At 42.3% G+C, this 17,019-nt stretch overlaps 1 protein-coding gene and 1 pseudogene across 2 annotated transcripts; one reads left to right on the top strand and one right to left on the bottom strand.

The window, feature by feature from the left end:
• Nucleotides 1-1,104: 1,104 nt before the first annotated feature.
• LOC147425128 (uncharacterized) lies at nt 1,105-2,242 on the bottom strand. 2 transcript variants are annotated; one of them, XM_086500191.1, is made up of 2 exons: nt 1,935-2,222; nt 1,105-1,842 (listed from the first exon to the last, which is right to left on the bottom strand). In XM_086500191.1, the coding sequence occupies exons 1-2, from the start codon at nt 1,979-1,981 to the stop codon at nt 1,143-1,145; spliced, it is 747 nt and encodes a 248-aa protein (XP_086356317.1). In that variant the 5' UTR covers nt 1,982-2,222; the 3' UTR covers nt 1,105-1,142. The 2 variants fall into 2 exon arrangements, with proteins under 2 accessions (XP_086356317.1, XP_086356316.1); XM_086500190.1 differs by having other exon boundaries at nt 1,105-2,242.
• Nucleotides 2,243-15,966: 13,724 nt separating this feature from the next.
• LOC147425127 (polygalacturonase-2-like) lies at nt 15,967-16,747 on the top strand (annotated as a pseudogene).
• Nucleotides 16,748-17,019: the final 272 nt, after the last annotated feature.

The following is a 17,019-nucleotide window of genomic DNA, read 5'->3' as shown; positions in this document are numbered from 1 at the left end:
CTTTATATTGATTCAATTGAGTACAATGCTATACTCAGTCTCTGCATCTTCTCCAGGAAGCATGCCGGAGAATGAGCCCTCTCCACATATTTAAAGGCCCTTGGCCTCAAAAGCACTTACATGAAAAGCAGTAAACTCAAAAGCAACTGGCCCAAAAGCAAATGCACAAAAGCTACCAGCACAAAAGCTGAAATCTGTACAACTCTACCACATCAGCAGGCCAGCACAAAACACGGAAATCCGTACAGCTCTGTCACGTCAGTAGGCCAGCACAAAATCCGAAAATCAGTACAATCTCCCACGTCAACAAGCGAGCGCAAAATCCGGAAATCCGTACTTCTTCACCACGTCATCAGCTGATTACGCTATCTTTTGTGTGTGAGGGTCCATCTTTATTTTAATGTCTTTATGTCACTTGAACCCCATCGAACGGGGTGCCATAAGTTGGTGGGAACTTCTTCCGCTTCTTCTTCTACTACTTCTGCTTCTTAGGGTTTAGGCCCCTCGGCCGTGATCTAAAGGTTGGCTCCGTTCTTTAGTGACTTGACACGTCAACAATTTGTGACAAGCGGTATAAAACTTTTTGGCCAGCTGGTGTCGAGACTATGGGAGCCCAAGGGACATTGTAGATCTATTGTAAATTGCTAGCAGCATGCCATTGTGGACAGAGCAGTCAATGCATCAGGACGGGCTCAATGACTTACAATGTTGGGTGAAAGTAATTGGCTTGTTGAATATCTATGCCTCCATAGAAAGAGAGTATAAAGAAATGATGAGAACACCACACCACTTTTTCATCTAAATCACCTGCTTTGCTTAAAAAGAACATCAGGCATACTTAACAAACATATTTGGACTCAATTATATTTTTTTCATACCACGAATCTCAGCATTCCACTTTAATCAAAAAAGACATGGATAACAAGCTCCTATCACTCAAGTCACAGTAACTAAAAGATCTCGCACGAAAATACCAAGGTTGAGAAGAAAATATACAAGACAGCCAGGGTATTACGCGTCAGAAATAGAAGCAACACCAGTGAAACAATGATAAAAGACAATTAATGACAACGAGGACAGATCACTGCAATTACTTGCACTAGCTCATTCAAGGCATTTGCTATTATACAACAAGGGTACAATCAGGCTCTCGGATCAAAACCATGGGGCCATACAAATACACAATCATCCAGTCCCGTACTCGCAAGAAGATTATCTTCATGTATGCTCATATCAAAGCCAAAGGGAAACTCGGTGTGATGGTCATACCTTGCAAGCAAAGCATCTGGAATGGCAAAATCCCACATGCATACAGTCATGTCGTAGGCACAAGAGCCAATAAGATTTTCATGAAAAGGAGAGCACTTAACCCTCCTAATGCCTTTAGAATGCCCTTCTAGCACAGTGACAGGTGCTGTATGGTTGCGTACATCCCACACACATATGGTCTTGTCAATAGAACCAGTAACAAGCAGAGAATTATTGTATTTGTTCCAATCACAAGCAAAAATTTCATGGCTATGTCCAGGGATGACAAGGATTGAATTGGGGTTTCTGACATCCCAACAACGAACTGTGAGGTCAGCGGATGATGAGGCAAAGACATCTGCATGTTGAGGGTTCCATGTAGACGTATACACACGTGCCGTATGCTCCACTAAGGTGCGTAAAGAGGAAGGACGATCCAAGGACCAAAGCTTGATAGTGCAATCCCACGAAGCACTTAGGAAGGAATCTTTGCGAGTTGGGTTCCAATCAACAAACTGTGCTTCACAAGCGTGCTCTTCCAGGGAAGCAATGGGGTTAGCAGTTGGCGGGCGAGCAATATCCCACATCTTGAGGCTGCCATTGGCGCTTGCAGAAAGGAGGATGTTTTCATTGCATTCAGCCCAAGTGCAATCAAAGAGCACGTCATTGGTTTCAAAGAAGCATACCTGGCTGATGCCATGGGGTGTGAGCTCCAGCACATATTGCCTGCCATTGCCCAGCATGGTGAAGTTCTGGGCTGTGGATACCGCTAACCTCGTCTCCACGAAGGGGCTAAACTTCACCGATGTGCCTTCAAAACCTTCTGTCTTGAATACAGGCATTTTCTCTCTCTGTCACTCTCTACCCAGAAATCGCTCGAGTCTTCCTCTGTCTCTCTGATCTGCCGCTGCGTGCGTATCAATTAAAGCGCACAGATACTCCAGAGACCGTCCGATGTTGCCCGAATTTATACAGCTGCGGGTTCATCATAAAAAAAGCCCTTCTGCTATCTATCTATACTATATATTAAGGAAACTGCTTTCGCAGTGCCATCTATACTTCTACAGTACATATTAAGGAGACTGTTTTTTCAGTGCCACTTGTCAAAGTTTGTTGCATCCGGTGAGTTCTGGTTTATGTAAGTGAGGGGGAGAGAGGGAGAGAGCGGCCGAAGGCCGCCGGCCACACTAGTTGCTTTTAACAAGCACGCGAGAGGGAGGGCGAGTCCAAATTTACAAGTTTTCCTGCATCTGAATTTACCTATTTTCCCGCATTTACACAAACTGCATCGGACCTGGCTCAAATTGCACCCGCTTCAAGAAATAGGCGTGGGCCATTGATCCCATCCATCCCATGCCCGTGTGAGATAGTGAGGAGGACGGGGATCTTGAGGTCAAAAAGTCAACCTTGAGAACCCATGTGGGATTTGAACATAAATGGCCACAGTGAGCATCTCTCACTCCATCCACATGCACACAAGCATTTGGTTGTCCAAAGGGGGAAAACAAAAATATATAATCTAAACCAAAATGTTGAAAAGTAAACTCGGACACATCTAACGGTGAGCAACGTTTCGATTTTCCTGTCTCACTTTCCTCTCGTCAATCCCATCGCTCACGCTTCCTTCAATACCCCATGTTACTTAGTCCTAAGGCTACTCACCCAAGGAAAAATCACAGGCATTGTGGCACAGTGCCTTTCCTCCAAGGACGCATAACATTTTTACAGACCCACCGTCTCCATGGGCGACCTCATCACCCTAGAAATGCAAGGCGATTGCACTCTTTTAGAGTTGGGTCGCACCTAGTGATAGTGGGAGGAGTGGGGAAAAGGGTTTCCTATTTACAGAAAAACCAATCCAAAAAATGCACCACAAGAATTGATGTTGCACAATTGGACAATCTGCAACAATTTTCCTTGGAGTGAGTGGTCGTATCCCGCCACACAGTGCTTCGTGTCTTTGCTTGCGCTATGCCTTGTAGAGAATGGTTGTCCGTATTGCCTGGTACTTGTATTGTGTGTGTGTGTGTGTGTGTGTGTGTATGTGTGTTCGCACTGCAGCTTGGTTTGTGAGTGTGTGTGTGTGTGTGTGTGTGTGTGTGTGAGAGAGAGAGAGAGTTGCAATATCGCTATGGCTTAGTAGATGGTGTATCTGAGAGATGATAGCACTATAGTTTCTCAATTGCTACAGCATGATGCCATAGCGAAAAAGAGCTTGCGAAGGGGTGTAGCTGAGTATTGCATGCGCTGATCTTGCTTTATAGTAAGCTATTGAGCGGTGCCTTAAAGGCCAAATCTCATCGTTATCTGCAACCCACTTTGCCAGTTTTGGCATTCGGCGCATCTAATAAGGTATGCAAGCTGTTATGCAAGCTAGCATTTGCAAGTTGTTAAGCCTTTATTACTTATCAAAATCTCTTTTTCCATGTAGATACTGGCCAGTTACCCATTTGCTATAGGAAAACGTAATATGTAAGTACATTTTTGCATAAACGTATTGTTTAAACCATACTTAGTTAGTGTGTAGGTATCCCCTTTGGTCCGTGTACTCTCTCTTTTTTTTTTTTACGGATTATTTGGGATTTGGAAGACTCAATGTTAGTGAAACCTTGATAAACTCAAGGTATACATGCTTCTCAATAAATTCCAAAACAAGTTACAAGTTGAACTATAACTTACACGGCTTGTCTATGCCAATAGTTACAAATGAAAAATAAACACCGGAAGGGGTTCTATGGCCTTGCAATCCATCATTACGTCCTGCTTGGGTGGCATCAAGTCCTGCTTTTAACTATTATCAATTTACTACTTGATGTAGAAAAAGGTAAAACCTTTTTCGTGAGTGAGCCAATTATTGTAGAGTGAACGCTTTTAACCATTATATTGTAGTTGTGCCGGTATTACCTTTGGGTCCGTGTACTCATTAAGTAGGTAAATATAAACCAGTTATTTGAGTTTTTGTAGTGTTTTTATATTCAATGCCAATGAAAACTTGATAAAGTCAAAGATGCCTACATGCATCTAGAGACCAAGTTACCAAATAAGTTACAAAATAAGGGACTTGTCTATGCCAGAAGAAAAGCAAAAAAAAGGGGGGGGGTTTGGCTTTGAAATCCATCATCTCGTCCTGCTTTGGAGGTATCCATCCTTCTATCAATCTTCCGCCAATGATGTTGTTGCATGTGTCATGTTTAGAAAAAACTTGTTAACAAAACTTTTGGTAATGTGTAAGTACGTGTGTGTTGTTTGGTTGTGTGTCTATAATATCGCCACATGTTTGTCGCCTTATCTCCTTTGTTCCATATATTACGTGTTTGTGTGTGTGTGTGTGTGTGTGTGTGTGTGTGTGTGTGTGTGTGTGTGTGTCGAAAGATGTGTTCATACTTCAAATATACAGGCATTGAGTCGAGTATGGTAAGCAAGGAGCACATCTAAAAAATTAAGGCATAAAGTGTACTATGGTCCCTTTCAGATTCTTAGGCCAATCAATGAGATGGCCTATCAACTCAAGTTGCCCAATCATTGGCTCATACACAATGCTTTTCATGTGAGCCTATTAAAGCCTTACAAAGGAGAGCCACCTCAAGAACCAACTATTGAAGACCCACCGGAGATCGAGGACCAAGAAGAGGTGCTGCAGCCCGAGTCCATTCTCCGACATGAAGACAAGGTACTAAGAGGCGGTAAGACTATCCGACGATATCTTATTAAGTTTAAGAATTATTCTTTTGAAGATGCTAGATGGATGCAAGGCATACAATTAAAGGATAACCTAAACCTTGTCAATGCTTACAATGCTTCCCAAGAGTAAGCAAATGTACAAAATGTTAAAAATGAACAAAATTTTTGTCTTATAAGACTCTCTTTTTCTTTATTTGTGCACAAAAATGAAGTAGTATGCATGCTTAGATCAAGTTTGCGGAGACGACGTCTCCCAAACATGCACCAAGTAGAGCTTGTCACTCTATTATGGAAGACTGATAGGACTAATGTGCAGACATGCTTGCGGCAGCCTCAGGCTCTCAAGCGCCAAATGGACTAGTCATCCATTGTGGAATGATGTCATAGGGTAACATAGGGATCCTCTACCCGCTAAGAAAAGGACTCATGAACATGCTTTATCTTCTCTACACCATAGTCGAGGACGATAGTCGAGGACGACTGTGATTTCAAGAGAGAGGTAATGTCATAATAATCAATATCTAATTCTCCTAAATGATTTTCTCATATTAAACTGATCATTTAATGTGGGGAAGGCCAGGGGAGAAAAAGCTAGAATATTGGTTAAGCTAGCAGACCGGCCACAGTAGGGATCCAAAGGAGGGAAAATAGGGATCCAAAGGGGGGGCCATCTGCAAAAGAGCCATGTGCAACAATGGGCTAAAAAGACCCTAAGGTTCAGCCCATTAAGACTTCCAAAATGCTAAGGTTCCAAAATTCAAAGGTTGTGTCCAAAGGTCAACCCTAGGGAAAATTGGATGCTTTGTGTGTGCCCTAAAAGTCTTTGCACATCCCTACATGGGAGGGGGCGAGCCCTAAAGGTAGGGGATGAGAGAGAAAGCCACACACACACACACAGGCTCCCTTTACACAAAGGGAATGAGGGACACATGTCAGCTCCCTAGGCCAGGTGCCCACAAGGTGTGCCCAATTTCTATTGGATGACCCTTGAAGTGGACCAATGAGAATTAAGCTAGAGTAAATCTAGTTTAATTAATTTAAAAACATTTAATAAAAGAAACCAATAAGAATTAAGTCTCCTAGAAGACTATTGGGTAGTCTCCCAAGGGGTCCAATGAGCATTCAGGAGCCCCATGGCTTGCCTGATTCCTATTGGCCAGGAGGCAAAGGGGTCCAATGAGAGTTTAGTTTAATTATTTAATTACCTAAAGCTCTCACAAAAGGGGAAAGGGGGACACATGTCAGAAGGCTATCACTTATGCTGCTTAATTGTAATTGGCTTGACTTGGGGAGGGCCAATGAGGCTTCAGCAAGAGCAATTAGCAAGAGGGCTCGCCCAAGAGAGAGAGGGGGCTGATTTTTGCAAGGCATTATCACACACACACTCACACAAGCTCATGTGTGAAGAAAGAGAAGACTATCTCTTCCCAAGCTTTAATGGAGAACTCATCACCTACTCCAAGCTTGTGAGATAGAAGCCTACATCAACACTCTCTTGGCATGTGGATGCAAATCCAACCAAGAGCCAAGCTTCAATGCATGCTCATATCCTCTACCAAGCTAATTACTAAGCTAAGCTATGCTACATATGAGTGATTATGTGAGGAGATGTACATCTTTCTCGTAAGATACTCCTTCTTCCTCTCAATCTACTCTCATACCCTGCTAGCTCTCACCATCTTCGAAGGTGTGTGAGGTCTTGGGTCTGAGAACGAGGATAATTCAAGTTGTGTTTGTTAAGTGTTTTGCTTAGTGCATGAAGTTTCCATCTTCATTGCACTAGCTAGTCTTGAAGGAACACAAAGAATTGTATTGTACAATGTCTCTCTTGATGGGAGAAACCATAATACAAAGCCTTTTGGAGGGGGGACCGGCTCCATGAAAATCCGGTCCTCGACTGTTGTCAATAGCTTAATTTCTCTCTCTTTTGAAAGTATTGTCGATGCTATCTAACTAGATGTTAATGCTTTTCGTTGCTCTCTCCACCCAAGCACTCTTGTAATTCTCATTAGAAATCTATTCTAATGAAATGCCCACTATGTTCATGCTAATTTTCGCTACACGTAAGTTATTAGGCCATTAAATGTTACATTGGTATCAGAGCTCAAGGTTTCTCTTTTCTTGCTCAAGAAGGGAGGTCCTCAAGCTAGCTACAAATGGTTGGTATTATTAATTTCCTGTGAGTAAGTAGAATAGGGATTTTTCAGCCTTGCAGTGCGCCTGCTTTCGTGCAGTTAACGGGGCATCACCGTCGACAGCTATGGTCTTAATAGTGGAGTCCTACGGGGCTTGCCGACAGCTTAACCACTATTGAGCTATTAGAAGCTTGACAGGAGCGGGTGCTATTCTGGTGTCGAAAGACCCTCTCTTCTATTCCTTGCAATTAATGGTATTCGAGCCGCGGGTACAGTAGCTTGAGTGCTTTTTCTAAAGGGTTAAAGAGGAGTAGCAACTAGGGCTTGAAGTGCCAAAGTACACCTAAAAATTTTACACCTAAAAGTTGTTAGAATGGCTGACAATAGTAAAGAGAGTGAAATTAATGTTGATAACTTTGATTTTGCTCATGAGCAAGCTACTAATGATGCTTCAATGCTTGTTAACTATCTTGTTTCTAGGCTTCAACAAGCCATGGGCAATCCATCTCTCCAAAGTGAAGTGCAATGGCAGCTCCGTGCTCACGGGATTCTCCAAGCTCATCACCATGACGAGAGAACACCTAGGAAGCCTCCTTGTGAGACTACCAAAAGAGGTCTCTCTCCGATTCGGGAAGAAGAAGAGAATCCATATGAAGGGCTCAAGAATTTACTTCTTGATGATGCATCTCCTTCCCAAAGGAGAACTCAAGAGCCTCCACCGAAGGAACGAGAAAGAAGCGAGTCTCCCGTCACCTCGGCGGAGATGGCTCCACGAAGACGGCGGGCTAAACGCTCTCCATCACCACCAAAGCGGAGAAGACCATCACACTCTTCTCCACGCCATAATTCAAAGAGGGATGATAAAAAGCAAGAGAAGAAAAAGGCGAGAAAGAGGACACCCTCTTCTCCATCTTCTTCATCCTCTTTCTCTTATGAAAGCTATGGTGAAGAAGACAAAATCAAGACAAGAAAAAGGCGAGAAAGAGGTCACCCTCTTCTCCACCTTCTTCAAATTCTTCACCTTCTGAAGAAAGTGATGGTGCAACCTTTGAACCATCAAAAAGAAGAGGCCATAGGAAATCCCGCATGGAAGAGGTCGTCCAAGTTGAAGAAATTCAAAGAGGGAGGGAAGAGCATCTCTTTCCTTACCTATGATGGTCCCTTTGGTGCTACGGACAAAGTCTTGGCCTTTATCCAACAATTCGATGCGGCGTTTGGAGATGAGGGCTTCACGGAGTCCTCTAAGCTACGCCATGTAGCTATGCACTTTCAAAAGTCCGTCAGACAATGGTGGTCTAGCCTACGAGCCAACGATGAAGCTCCACGAACATGGAAAGCTTTAAGAGCTTCCATTATGAAGCAGTTTTTGGCCACCGATGCCAAAGACAAAGTACTCACCGAATGGCGAAGCTTAAAGCTCTCTCCCAATGAATCTATCCACAAATATGTAGACAAGTTTTAGGACCTACAACTCAAAGCCACTGTCTTCAAAAAGTTGGATTTTGGAGAGCAAAAGCAACAATTTTGTGCGGGCTTAACCGAAGAAATAGCGGAGTATGTCAACTCCCAAAGACCACGTACCATATCGGAGGTAATACACCACACTATGGTTGCCTCTCGAATCAATTTCCAAACGGGGGCAAAAAGAAATAATAAGCCCCCGGAAAACAAGGGTTCCAATGAGCCTAAGGGGAAGGAAATGTCCAAAAGTCTCCTAAGGGCAACTCCAACAAAGCTAAAGAGAAGGGAGTTTACAAAGGTAACAATAAACTCTCTCCTGAAGAGCTTGAGCGTTATCGTAAGGATAACCGGTGTTTCAAGTGCGGCGAACAAGGGCATGCGTACCGCGCTTGTCCCCAAAAGAACAACCGCCAAGATCCTCCTAGAGCTTCCTTGGTTGAAATTCAAGAGGAGGAGACTCACCAAACTCACCACAAAGGATCTCCTCTATGCCATGCTTGGGGAAAGGTAAGAGAACATGATGCTTTTATTCTCTTTGACCCTGGTTCTACTCACAATTTTATATCTATAGAGTTGGCCACCAAGCTAGGAATACAATCCTATGAGATAGGAGATGTCCTACCCGCAGATAGTGCCTTCAAGGGGCAAGAAGCTTCAGTCACTCCCTTAATCGGGAAATTGAGGCTTCATGTCCAAGGCTATGTGGACAAAGAGGACTTCTTTATCTCTCCTCTCAAGCATGACGATGTAATCCTAGGGGCACCATGGTTTAACCGCCTGGATGCCAATGTTAAATTTCCTGAAAGGAGAATCTCCTTTAAGTTCAGGGAAAAATACATGTATATAGATGCTAAGGAAATGGGTAACACCATCCCCATTGTACATACACCAGCTTTCAACAAGTCAATAAAGAGCTCTATTTCCGTGTACATGATTTTTGTTGAAGACTCTCAAAATGAACCTAATGCTTTAGCAAAAGAAAATAAAAGCAACCAAAAGGAATTAGAGTTATCCAATTTTCTCAAGGGGTTTCAAGATGTTTTTATTGACAACATCCCTTGTGAGCTACCTCCTAAACAAGGTAATGATGACCATGCAATTGAACTTCTTCCAGGAAGTTCACCGCCTAATAAACCTCCTTATAGAGTTTCTCAAGCTCAACAAGAGGAGATTATGCGGCAAGTGCATGAGTTAGTTGAGAAGGGTATGGTTAGGCCAAGCTCATCTCCATTTTGCTCACCTGTGCTATTAGTGCAAAAGAAAGACGGCACATATCATATGTGTGTCGACTATAGAGCACTAAATAGGATCACTATCAAGAATAGGTTTCCCGTTCCACGGGTAGAAGACCTATTTGATAAGCTACAAGGATCGACCTACTTCAGTAGGGTTGACCTAAAAAGTGGCTATCATCAAATAAGGATAGTTGATCAAGACATTGTAAATACCGCATTTCGTACTACATTTGGTCTTTACGAATACATTGTCATGCCTTTTGGCTTGACCAATGCACCAGCCACATTCAACCGCTTGATGGAGAAGCTGTTCAGGCCTCATCGAACCTTCACTGGAGTGTTCTTTGATGATATTATCATCTACTCTAATTCATTGGAGGAACACAAGCAACACCTCCAGGTAATATTTCAAGTTTTAAGAGAGAATAAACTTTATGTTAATCGAAAGAAAAGTGAATTTTTCTTGCAAGAGATTCAGTATTTAGGTCACATTATCTCTCAAGATGGCATCCAAATGGATCCATCCAAGTTAGAGGTAATAAAAGGATGGCCTAAACCAAGGAATCTTCATGAACTAACAAGCTTCATAGGTATGTGTGCATACTATAGACGCTTCATAGAAAAGTTCTCACAAATTGCGGGACCATTACATGACCTAACAAAGAAAAGCGTTAGGTATACAGGGTTTGCTAAGGAGAACAATGCTTTCGAAAAGCTTATCTCTCAACCTATGCTTACACTACCGGATCTCTCAAAACCATTTGAGGTCCAATGCGATGCTTGTGGTGATTGCCTTGGAGCTGTTTTGCTCCAAGAAGGGCACGCCATAGGCTATGAGAGTCGAAGGCTCGACCCTGTTGAGCAAGCTCTAGGCATATACGAAAAGGAACTCCTTGCAGTTCTACATGCCTTAGACTCATGGAAGTACTATTTATTGGGGACTCCTTCCATTCTGCGAATGGATCACCAAAGTCTTAAGTACTTCATGATGCAGACCAAGCTCTCCGACAAACAAATGAGGTGGGAAAATTTCCTTTCGCAATTTCATTTTCATATTGCTCACATTGCTGGCAAGCATAATCAAGTAGCTGATGCACTCTCAAGACGGCCGCGAGTGAATGCGGTTTCCATAGCAACTCACAATGATCTATCTTCAATGATAGATGAGTATGCTATTGATCCCGATTTTAGAGATGTGCTTTCAGCCCTTGCATTAGGGAAGAAAGAAGAACCATTTACTTTACAAGATGGTTATCTTCTCTATGGCAATAGACTATGTGTTACTATTTCACTACGTGAGAAAGTAATGTATGAATCTCATGCTCCACCTTATGCGGGGCATAGAGGGATTCAGTCTACCTTAAAGGGAATTGAAACATATTTCTATTGGCCTACCATGAAAGTGAACATACAAGAGTATGTTTCCAAATGTGTGGTATGCCAAAAGACAAAATTTGATAGAGGGAAGCAACTTGGATTGCTTCAACCCTTGCCAATCCCTAATGCACCATGGGAGAGCATATCCATGGATTTTATCTTTGGATTGCCTAAGTCTATCCATGGGAATACGGGAATATGGACGATAGTAGACAGGTTTAGTAAACTAGCTCATTTTATACCTGTCAAAAAGACTATCAAAGCCCATCAAATGGCAACCCTCTTTATTTCACAAATTTTCAAGTACCATGGCTTGCCCATGTCCATAGTGTCGGATAGAGATCCTAGAATGACCAGTAATTTCTGGAAGGGTCTCTTTGAGAATTTAGGAACAAGGCTACACTTCTCTTCGGCCTATCATCCACAAACTGATGGCCAAAGTGAAATAGCTAACCTAACCATTCTCAATCTACTAAAAGCCTATGTAACGGAAGTAGATCAAAGATCCCAATGGGAGAAGTACTTACCCTTAGTGGAGTATGCTTACAATAACATTGTACATACTTCCACGGGAAAAGCACCTTTCGAGGTAATTGAGGGAAGATCAAAAAGTCCCTTGCTACTTAAGGTACATGGGAAGATCGTCGCTGCAGATGAGTATAGCCGAGACCTACAAGAATCTTTCCAAAAGATTAAGGATGCTATCTCTATCTCACAGCAAAGGCAAAAGGCTGCTGCTGACAAGCACAGACGAGCCCAAGCCTTTAAAGAAAACGATTGGGTCTTGTTAAAGTTTCCCAAGGCTCGATTAAGGCACACAACGGGCAAGAATCCTACGGGTCACCAAAAGTACTATGCTAAACTAGCAAAACGGTACTATGGTCCCTTTCAGATTCTTAGGCCAATCAATGAGATGGCCTATCAACTCAAGTTTCCCAATCATTGGCTCATACACAATGCTTTTCATGTGAGCCTATTAAAGCCTTACAAAAGAGAGCCACCTCAAGAACCAACTATTGAAGACCCACCGGAGATCGAGGACCAAGAAGAGGTGCTGCAGCCCGAGTCCATTCTCCGACATGAAGACAAGGTACTAAGAGGCGGTAAGACTATCCGACGATATCTTATTAAGTTTAAGAACTATCCTTTTGAAGATGCTAGATGGATGCAAGGCATACAATTAAAGGATAACCTAAACCTTGTCAATGCTTACAATGCTTCCCAAGAGTAAGCAAATGTTAAAAATGAACAAAATTTTTGTCTTATAAGACTCTCTTTTTCTTTATTTGTGCACAAAAATGAAGTAGTATGCATGCTTAGATCAAGTTTGCGGAGACGACTTCTCCCAAACACCAAGTAGAGCTTGTCACTCTACTATGGAAGACTGATAGGACTAATGTGCAGACATGCTTGCGGCAGCCTCAGGCTCTCAAGCGCCAAATGGACTAGCCATCCATTGTGGAATGATGTCGTAGGGTAACATAGGGATCCTCTACCCGCTAAGAAAAGGACTCAAGAACATGCTTTATCTTCTCTACACCATAGTCGAGGACGACTGTGATTTCAAGAGAGAGGTAATGTCATAATAATCAATATCTAATTCTCCTAAATGATTTTCTCATATTAAACTGATCATTTAATGTGGGGAAGGCCAGGGGAGAAAAAGCTAGAATATTGGTTAAGCTAGCAGACCGGCCACAATAGGGATCCAAAGGAGGCAAAATAGGGATCCAAAGGGGGGGCCATCTGCAAAAGAGCCATGTGAAACAATGGGCTAAAAAGACCCTACGGTTCAGCCCATTAAGACTTCCAAAATGCTAAGGTTCCAAAATTCAAAGGTTGTGTCCAAAGGTCAACCCTAGGGAAAATTGGATGCTTTGTGTGTGCCCTAAAAGTCTTTGCACATCCCTACATGGGAGGGGCGATCCCTAAAGGTAGGGGATGAGAGAGAAAGCCACACACACACACACACACAGGCTCCCTTTACACAAAGGGAATGAGGGACACATGTCAGCTCCTTAGGCCAGATGCCCACAAGGTGTGCCCAATTTCTATTGGATGACCCTTGAAGTGGACCAATGAGAATTAAGATAGAGTAAATCTAGTTTAATTAATTTAAAAACATTTAATAAAAGAAACCAATAAGAATTAAGTCTCCTAGAAGACTATTGGGCAGTCTCCCAAGGGGTCCAATGAGCTTTCAGGAGCCCCATGGCTTGCCTGATTCCTATTGGCCAGGAGGCAAAGGGGTCCAATGAGAGTTTAGTTTAATTATTTAATTACCTAAAGCTCTTACAAAAGGGGAAAGGTGGACACATGTCAGAAGGCTATCACTTATGCTGCTTAATTGTAATTGGCTTGACTTGGGGAGGGCCAATGAGGCTTCAGCAAGAGCAATTAGCAAGAGGGCTCGCCCAAGAGAGAGAGGGGGCTGATTTTTGCAAGGCATTATCACACACACACACTCACACAAGCTCATGTGTGAAGAAAGAGAAGACTATCTCTTCCCAAGCTTTAATGGAGAACTCATCACCTACTCCAAGCTTGTGAGATAGAAGCCTACATCAACACTCTCTTGGCATGTGGATGCAAATCCAACCAAGAGCCAAGCTTCAATGCATGCTCATATCCTCTACCAAGCTAATTACTAAGCTAAGCTATGCTACATATGAGTGATTATGTGAGGAGATGTACATCTTTCTCGTAAGATACTCCTTCTTCCTCTCAATCTACTCTCATACCCTACTAGCTCTCACCATCTTCGAAGGTGTGTGAGGTCTTGGGTCTGAGAACGGGGATAATTCAAGTTGTGTTTGTTAAGTGTTTTGCTTAGTGCATGAAGTTTCCATCTTCATTGCACTAGCTAGTCTTGAAGGAACACAAAGAATTGTATTGTACAATGTCTCTCTTGATGGGAGAAACCATAATACAAAGCCTTTTGGAGGGGGGACCGGCTCCATGAAAATCCGGTCCTCAACTGTTGTTAATAGCTCAATTTCTCTCTCTTTTGAAAGTATTGTCGATGCTATCTAACTAGATGTTAATGCTTTTCGTTGCTCTCTCCACCCAAGCACTCTTGTAATTCTCATTAGGAATCTATTCTAATGAATGCCCACTATGTTCATGCTAATTTCCGCTACACATAAGTTATTAGGCCATTAAATGTTTCAAGAGGATAGAAGAAATACACACACTAGAATCTCCCCCATGCAAGAGTGACCATTTCCCTCTTGCACGTATTTACTTTATAGATTTCTTGAATGGTCAAAGTGAGTACAAACTAGCCGGCCGGTCATAAATGGCCAAAGCTCATAAAGAACACTTGAATAATAAAACGTATATAAAATATATATCCATTCACATAGGCCTAACTCGATGAAGACTTGCCACGCGTCAGCTGCAGTAAATACCAAAATATCGACTTCATTACATACCTCTCCGTTGGAAATCAATTGTCCTCAATTGCAAAGTATGAATCTGCAGATGATACTTGTCAAAAACAGTGATTAGTATTTGTGTCAAGAATATCACATAGTACAAGAAAAAAATGAAAGTAAACAGCATTGCTTATGCTTGTCGTCATCCACATACTCCCTATTCTAGTGTCCCATACCACTAGAATAAGCAATATATGTCATATCCTGATGATTCACGATATCATTTGTCACGCTCATGATTGAATAAATCAATTATCATCAGTCTCAGTCCATTTCCATAAATAATGTCGAGACTAGAAACCATCGTATACCAATTTGAAATCCAAATCCAAATAGCTTTCAACTTATACCCATCCAAATCCAAATATCCTTCATTTTGTATACCCGAGTAACAAAATCATACCAGTTATAGTGGTGCTGCAACATGATTTTGTGATTAGTGTTGCCTCAACCGACGAATCCACACCAATGAGATGTGATGCCTAAATCAACGAATATGCACTAATGTTGCCTAAATCGGTGGATCTGCATTAAGTTTTGTGCTATGTAAATCGGTGGATGACTAGTGGTGTTGCGTAAATCGGCGTATCTACACCAAGATGAGCATTGGCACACTGCCTAAATTGGTGAATCTATGTGCATGTGAGTCGTGACTAATGGACTAGACAAGACATAAAAGAGAAAAATATTTATTATGTGTTTGACACTAGTTTGGAGTATAGTGAGTGGTAAAGTACTCACAAACTGTCGTTCATTAATGCAAAGTACCTCAGTTTGTGTGAGTATCTACATAGCTTAATGTCAAATGTTCTCAATAACAACTCCATTTAGTTCAAATCTCAAGCCAAAATATGAGAGATGGCTCGCTTCATAGCTCAAAAGATAGCATGAAAAAAAGCAGGGAGGTATTGAATATACGAACCTAGATGATATACTGCATTTTAAAAAATTTATACGCCAGCATGTGCGTGTAGAGAGAGATTCAAATAGGAGAGAGTTGCAATTATCAATCTCACTGCAAGATATAGTTAGCAAATCCAGAATGTGTTAATTTTGTGTTAAAAATAAAAGAAGATGGCGGCTTGTTTAAGATAATTCAATTTATGCCAAAAGAAGAGCAGCACTACTTGGCCTCTTTAGTGATATTACTATTGTATAAAAGATTACATGTTTAGTTTGATAGCACATGGAATGTTCAAGAAGAAGAAGAAGATATCTTTGGGCTCACCTATGCTGGAACTCATGATGATGAGGATGATTTCAGTCCTGATTCTAGGGTTACGGTAAAACTCGTCCTTCTCAATCTTCGCGAGATCATTGTGCTTTCCATTGGAATGGATGCACTTTTGTGTGTGTCGCAAGCCCGCTCCAATTGGCCCATTTTACTGGTTCATGCTGGAGTTGGTGAAGAGAAAAGTAGGATCACTGAGGGGAACAACCGGACTCGACTCCACTACCGTGTGCCCCTTTGTAGTAGATGGGGTCTTGCCATGCCATTTTGAGAGTGGGCTTTTTAGTGTCGTGGACCGGTATCGACAAGATTATCCTTGCAATGACTCCAGAGGATGGCCGAATTTCAACTTAGTCGATGTTGATTCGTATGGGGAGATGGGAGATGGGCTAACGAGCGATACTCTTTTTTTTTTTTTGGTTCTCGCGGGCGGAACATACCTTGTGGGTCCCCTTGTCTTCAAAGGACCGTGTGTGAGCAACCTTCTTGTAGAGATTGCGGGAACTTTGGTTGCACCTTTTGAACCATATAGTTTGAACAGATCAAATTCAAATTCATGGATTCATTTTAAAAAATTGAATAACCTCACTGTAGAAGGAGGAGGGACCATTGATGGACAAGGTCAACAATGGTGGACCCAATCATGCTAGAAGAACAAGGCTAAAAAAATGCCATGACAAACCTACGACATTGAAGTTCAACATTGTAAATAACCTGCGGGTAAGGTACATACAAAGCTTGAACAGTCCTGAGGTCCATATAAATTTTGCCCACTGTTATGGGGTTCAAGCGGTCAATTTGCTAATGGAGGCACCGCCAGATAGCCCAAGCCCAGATGGTATACACATCTCAAGAGCACAGTATGTTTTGATACAGGACACCTGGATTGGTTTTGGCCCGCTACGCTCACCACCAACTTCCAAGAGAAGCGAGAGTCGCTAGTAGGTATGTGTGTGGAGGTTTTTGACAAAAAGAGAGAGAAAATAGGGACGAAGTATGTGGTCACCAGATGAAGAGCGAGCAAGAGAGATAGAAAAAGAGAGGAATTACGTTTTCCACAAGTGTGTATCCAACTAGGGGGGAGAGAAAAAAAAACACCTAGGCGGTAGCAGCAGCAGCAGCTGGTTGAAAGGGCGAGACAAAGAGAGAAAAGTTGGCTAGCAGTTGCATGCAAAGGGAGTCCATCAACTGGCAATAGCCATGCAACGGGAATA

Source organism: Adiantum capillus-veneris, chromosome 25, assembly GCF_014529385.1.
Source record: "Adiantum capillus-veneris isolate H3 chromosome 25, ASM1452938v2, whole genome shotgun sequence".
NCBI lineage: Eukaryota > Viridiplantae > Streptophyta > Polypodiopsida > Polypodiales > Pteridaceae > Adiantum > Adiantum capillus-veneris.
The sequence above is the reverse complement of the archived record's forward strand: the minus strand, read 5'-3'. Positions and strand labels throughout refer to the sequence as shown.